This window comes from Helianthus annuus, chromosome 16, assembly GCF_002127325.2.
Source record: "Helianthus annuus cultivar XRQ/B chromosome 16, HanXRQr2.0-SUNRISE, whole genome shotgun sequence".
Lineage (NCBI taxonomy): Eukaryota > Viridiplantae > Streptophyta > Magnoliopsida > Asterales > Asteraceae > Helianthus > Helianthus annuus.
In genome coordinates this window covers 190,347,802-190,354,385 of record NC_035448.2, presented here as the reverse complement: position 1 = coordinate 190,354,385, position 6,584 = coordinate 190,347,802, and the positions used below count along the sequence as shown (strand labels likewise).

Sequence of the window (6,584 nt, the reverse complement as noted above, 5' to 3'; positions counted from 1 at the left end):
CGCAACCTTTATTGATCTGGAATTGGAGAACCTTTGTTAACAAGAGTATGTTGTTCCAAGATCAATTCCAAGATTATTGATGGTAACAAGAGTATGTTGTTCCAAGATCAATTCCAATTGCAGTTGATGAAACCGGAGCTGTTATCTCGGTTGTTCAGTACTTTCGTGATAAATACAATGTTCATCTTCGTTACCCTTTGCTTTCTACAATTCAAGCAGGCACGGATGCTAAACATATTGTTATTACATCCGAGACGATTCAAGTGAGTCCTATGAAGCAAGTGTCGGTCTATTCAATTGAGAGGAATCATTGCATTACATCCCTGTTAAAAAGCATAATCGATAAATTTAGGGAAAAATGGGGTTGAAAGATGATAACCCAACATTGGAGGATCTCATTCGACAGCTTCGATAAATTAAGGGGTATTCTCAAATAATGTTTTCCTAGATGTTTGAAGACCAACAAATGTCCAAAGTGTTACTTCATCGTTCGCGTGACTGAAAGCTACCGCGTGACAGGAAACTATCTTGTAAAAATTAAAAAATTAAATCGACACCCTTAATACGCATCGTATAGGCCTATACGATGCGTATTACTTTTTGGTAGGTGACAATGACAGCCTTTGGCAGACATAGAAGTTTGAACTCACCTCAATACACATCGTATAAACCTATACGAGATTTAATCCCAAGGTAAATAATACGACCCTTCTGTTATTAACAGTAATCTCTTATTTGAGGAGTCATCTCCTGCACATGTGGCAAGCTCACCCCTCACCCTGAAATGGAGTACGTGGCACGCTTTGTACTTAACTTCTGAGTTCTGAGCAGAATACATAAAGTCGCCCAATTTAGTTCACCCTTTTTGTACGACGTCGTTTAATTTCATCCAAAGTTATAAGAATCCGGTTTCAACTTTCAAGGTTAGAATATGTTCTTTTCATACGTTTGCTTATGGCCATAGGTACAAATCACTCATTTTTATAAGCAAAAACGAATGGTGATGAATACGCGTAATCTAATAACGTCTGCTGCAGAAGCGTTAGGTTTATGAAGCTGCTAGGGTTTATGTTTTTCTTTCTTGAACATCCAACAGAAGTTATAATAAAATTAGGGTTTATGTTCCACTTGATAAAATGGGGCTTAAACAAATCAAGGCTTCCAAACATTCATGGTGAATTTTTGTTACATTTTTAACCTTAAGTAGGCATTAGCTAAGGACATTTGGGGTTTGTAATTATACGATTACTTAAATTTTTCATTAACTGATTTTTAATTTGCCAGAAAAAGCATCAGCCAAATGTCCATTTTTATTTTGAGTATGTTACTGCAGTTTTCATTTACTGGTTCTAATATTGTTATATGTTTTGTGCGGAAGTGTATAATTGATCCTCACTATGTATATGTAGTGTGTGTACAATATATGGTCTGACATCAAGTATTTCTTTGTAAATTGTGGTTTGGTAACATAATAATAAGATTTAATTAAAAAAAAGTATCGAGTATATGCATATGGATGGTTTATCAATGTAGTGGCTATTTATTCCATATGTTTTTTTGATGAATATATGTCTTCTTGATAGAATAATGATGAAACTCACCGACCAGACACGTAAAGCATCGAAGTTTGTGCCACAAGATTTTATTAGCAACATGCCAGATACCGTGGTAACAAATATCCTGGATCGATTGCCATTACAACATGCAGTGAGGACTAGTATCTTGTCGAGAAACTGGAGGTTTAAGTGGACTACGCTTACCCAACTCGTGTTTGATGAGAAGTTCTTTGAGTATTTAACAAAAACAAAAGGTAAAAATAACTGTGGGGAAATCATAAGTAGGCTTCTTCTTCAAATTAAAGGCGTGGTAGAAAAGTTTGTCCTCTCTATAGGCAAGGTTAAAGGTACTAATGATGTTGAAAATATTAATCACTGGATTTTATTCCTGTCGACAAAAAGTATCAAGGATCTCACCCTTAGAACAGTGAATGGAATACCAGTGAAGTTGCCCACCCATCTTTTCTCTTGTTTAGAGTTGAAACATTTGGAACTAACTAATTGTTGTTTCAATCCTCCACATAGTATTCCTGGTTTTCCAAACTTATTGAGCTTAAAGTTGCGTGCGGTAAAATTTGAAAGCGGTATACTTGGGGAGATTCTTACTCGATGCCCCTCACTTGAGATTTTGGACATGCGTCATCTCTTATATCCACACAAAGTCAAACTAGTTGATTTTGTAAAATCTGAGAATCTGAAAATATTATCTTTGTGTCTGTATAATATTGACGCTGTGGCGATAAGATCTAGTACCATCTTTGAGCTAGTGGGTTTTCTTCCAAAACTACAAGAGCTTGATTTGGTTTTTCTAGAGAACTACAAGGTAAGGATAAGTTGCGTCTTTAAAGCTTACTTTATAAAAGTATAGTCTAATTTTCTCAATAATATTCATTATAATCTGAAACGATAATAGTAAAAGTTCACGGTTATTTTACAACATATTCACAACATATTCAGTATATTGCATCTATTTGTTTATGAAATTCTAACCATTTTTTTGTAGTCGACTGAAAGTGGTGCTACAATGAGGTTCCCTGCCGCTTGTCTCAAGGCTCTTAAATTATCAAATATAAATTTAGGCAATGTTATGCTGCTATCATGTGTTTTTGAAATGATTAGACACCTTCCGAATTTGCGGACCCTTGAAATCACTGCAGTTAAACGTGTATGTATCGATCATACTGCTTGTCATATAATCTCATATATATAGTTTACATCTGAATACTACCTATTCTTGCAGGATGCTCACCTTATTCCAAATCCAATTCCAGAGGTAGAGTACAAAACCACTGGGCTTCGGAGTGTGGTGTTTAGATATTTTGCAGGTTCAGAGAATGAAGTATATTTGATAAAGTATATACTTGCGGGTTCTCCTTTCCTAGAAAAGATTGTTATTCATCCCCACCAGAGTCTAGCATCCGATGAACGGTTGATGTTTTCTAGGAAGTTGTTGAAGCTCCGTCGAGCCTCCACTGTAGCTGAAATTGATTTCGACTAGTTTAGTTGTTTTTTTCTTTTATTTCTGTTGAAGTTGTGTTTGTTAAATGTTAATCTAGAATGAATTAAGGGGGCCTTTGGTTTCCCACATGCCCATCTAATCACTTGTCTAGACTTGAAACTTCAAAACTGTTGTTTTCATGTGGCATCTAGATTATTATCAGTACATTTTGGCTATTGCATGTTTGTTTTGTATTGGTTTATGAATCTGCACATTATATATATAGAAGAAACCTGCAGTTTTTACAAAACAATGCTCTATTACTAAAGACTAATAAAAATCCAAAGGATTTATTTGACTTAAATTGCATGTTCTCATTTTTTCTAACAACTTGCCATCAATGTTGCTCACTTACACTCTCCCAGTTTGCCAATCCACACTACTTTCATCACTTGTTTTCTGAAAGTGGATATACTATTTAGGGAAGAAAAAAGTAGGGGTGTTAAATTAATCAAATTTCATTGAATTTCGAATATTCAAATTGATCAAATCGACTTATTCGAGTTTTAACACTTTTTGTTGGTGCACTTGTGTCTGTATTTTGTCTGTATTCGGTCACAATGTAAACGGTGTCCTTGTCAGTCTTGTAAGTTGACCAAGTCAACCGTCCTCCTGGTTTGACTCAGTCAACAGTTAGTAAATTGTTTGTTTTGTCTGTCTCGAAGGATGAGTGATCGAAGGATAATGTAGATCCTTCGATCACACCGAAAGATATGCGTCGATTGATAGACCTCGAAAGATCAACCTTCGAGGTCCTTGTGATCCTTCGAAAGCCATGTATTCGATAGATGATCCTTCGGACCATCTATCGGATCCTTCGGACCAGACATGTTGGGCTGGGTATATAAATACCCATGCAGTGTATGTGTTAGACAGACTGGAGAGACCATGAGATAGATGCACACCGAGAGATAGAGAGAAAGTTGAGAGCATTCTGTCCGAAACACACACACACACTTTGAGAGTTTGCAAGTTAGATTTGTAAACATTGTGCTTGTAACCGGAACCTTCATACGTATTAATACAGTGGTGTTAATCGGTGAATCTTTGTGTGTTGTGTTTATACTTGCTTCATCCCGGTTTGCTTGCTAGCTTGGATTCCGCACTCGCTAGTGGGTTTGTATAACAAGGTTTAGGTTCGTCATCCTCCATAGAGGGACCTACAAGTGGTATCAGAGCTTGGCTCTTTACCTTGTTTAAAACCGGGTTTGTTTAAGTTCTTGGTGTGTTTGGACACTTGGTTTAGCACCCGTTTTGGTGGTTTTTCTTGCATCTCTAAACTGAAAAACGGTTTCTAAACCTTCGGGAGTGTTCAAGGTTGGGTTGGGTAACTTGAAAACTTGTTTTTAAGTGATTTGGTGTTTTTCCGGCGAAAATTCCGGTCAATAGTCCGGTGACCAGTTCTGGATAAGGTTGTTCATTTTTGGCAAAATTTTCAAAGTTGGTGGGAAAGTACAACCTGCACATCCCTTTTGCCGAAAGTTGACTTACCAACCCATCACCTTTTCACCAACCTTTCACATCAGTGTCAGCGTGTCAGTGAGCATTCGAAAGATATCCTTCGACCTCGAAAGACCATCTTTCGATCAAAGACACCTCGATAGATAAGCATCTTTCGAGAAGTCTTTCGAAGTCCAAGCATTATCTTTCGATTGAGGAATCTATTCGAAAGACAGGTGTCCGAAAGATAAGGATCTAACTCGAAAGATAAGGATCTTTCAAGTGTGAATCTTTCGAGATAACAATCCGAAAGATAAGGATCTGTCATTGTGAATCTTTCGAAGACTTTGCTCGAAACTCAACAGTAATCTTTCGATCACTGTTGATCCTTAGAACAAGTCTTGATCTTTCGAACAGATCTATCAATTCTTGTCTGTTTGAACTTAACAGTTTGTGTTTGTGAAGGTCCTCAATTATTATCTCATCAAAATGAGTTGTACAAGTCCTTGGGATTGGAGTTTGAACTCACAATCTAGTCAAGAACTAACTTCTGCTGATGCTTGGGCGAAGAGTATGTTTCCATCGCCATCAATCAGTCCAAGTCAATGGGCCTTGGTTTCCAATCAAAGTCAAAGCATTCAAAATCTTCTTATTAGCAAAAGCGAAACGGGCAGCAACAATCGTCCGCCAAAGTTGAATCACATGAACGATTTTCCATCCTGGAAAAACCGCTTTCACACGTATGTTCAAGGGCAAAGCACCGATCTTTGGACGTGTTTCATCAATCCATTCAATGCAGCTCTTGAGGTTGCTGCGTCCACTTCAGAAGGCTATGCCAACATGCTTGAACCTGACAAGAAATCTTATGAATTGGAGAAAAAGGCCTTTGCAACACTTACACAAGCGCTCAATAAAGATATTTATCATCAGTTCTCCTACTACAAGAACACGAAAACATTGTGGGATGCCTTGGTTGCTAGAGGAGAAGGCAATGCAGCTACGAGAAAGTCTCGTCATGACTTGTTGAAGAAAGAGTTTGACTCGTTTCAGTTTTTGGAAAACGAGACTCTAAATGATATGACAACACGTTTCTATCATCTGATCAGTGAAATGTGTGCTTATGGGGTTATTGCTACTCAACAAGACATGGTGAACAAGTTTGCTGACGCGTTACCTCCAAAGTGGAGTTCTTTCATTGAGTTGTTGAAGCACACTGGAACTCTAGACACGGTTAATATCTATGAGTTCATTCAGAAACTGGAACATAAGAATGAGGAAGAAATCAGGAAAGCTAAGCGAGCTCCAGTTCCTCAGAATACAGAAATGTATCTTCCAGGCTTCGACACCTTAGCAAGATCCGCTGCAGCTCAGCAACCTAAACTGCAAACTGCTTTCGTGTCCAACACAAGTTCTCTTCCTTTTCCTCAGTCCAATCCTGCTCCGGGTTTTGATCCAAGATCTTACATTCTAGTTCCATCACAGCCACCAGTTCAACCACAACAGCAAGCTCATTTCACAAGCAATTCTCAACCTCCAAACCCTAACACTGTTCGTGTTGACACTTCAAATCTTTCCCAAGTTAGTATGAAGTTGCTAAGGAGCATGTAGAACTGATCAATACTATGGTCAGTGCCTACTGCGGTTTAGTTGCGGGTCAGATTGGAAACATCAACATGACACATGAAGATTATCAACAGATTGACAAAGATGAAATGGAGTTGATGGATATTAAGTGGGCGTTTGCTAGTGCGGTTAGAAGGGCCAAAGACTTCATGGCTCGTACTGGTAGAACTTTGTTGGAAGGGAAGAAAGATACGAAGTATGGGTTTGATATTAATGCTGTCACATGCTTTAATTGTGGCGAGAAAGGGCACTTCAAACGTGAGTGCACTCGGCCAACAAAACAAGGCAATCACAACCCATTCAGAAACCAAGACAGGAGGATTGTGGCAGTCAACAACAATCAGAACCAGCCTGGACCTTCAAATACCAATCGGGCTTTGACAGTTCAAGCTGATGAAGGATGTAACTGGTCTGTGCAGTTTGGTGACGGTGATCAAGGAAGTGGAACAGCCCTTTATGCAAAGATC

The 6,584-nt window shown here is 38.3% G+C and overlaps 1 protein-coding gene across 1 annotated transcript; it reads left to right on the top strand.

Moving 5' to 3' along the window:
• Nucleotides 1-748: 748 nt before the first annotated feature.
• LOC118488015 (F-box/FBD/LRR-repeat protein At1g13570-like) lies at nucleotides 749-3,244 on the top strand. Its single transcript, XM_035984995.1, has 4 exons — nucleotides 749-923; nucleotides 1,584-2,379; nucleotides 2,560-2,721; nucleotides 2,797-3,244. Exons 2-4 carry the CDS (start codon nucleotides 1,588-1,590, stop codon nucleotides 3,052-3,054), a joined length of 1,212 nt encoding a protein of 403 aa, XP_035840888.1. The 5' UTR covers nucleotides 749-923; nucleotides 1,584-1,587; the 3' UTR covers nucleotides 3,055-3,244.
• Nucleotides 3,245-6,584: the final 3,340 nt, after the last annotated feature.

Coding starts and splice junctions, on each gene's coding strand:
- LOC118488015 (XM_035984995.1), top strand. CDS start 1,588: ATGATGAAACTCACCGACCAGACACGTAAAGCATCGAAGTTTGTGCCA. Junction 2,380..2,559: donor TTTTTCTAGAGAACTACAAG/GTAAGGATAAGT, acceptor ATTTTTTTGTAG/TCGACTGAAAGTGGTGCTAC. Junction 2,722..2,796: donor AAATCACTGCAGTTAAACGT/GTATGTATCGAT, acceptor CTATTCTTGCAG/GATGCTCACCTTATTCCAAA.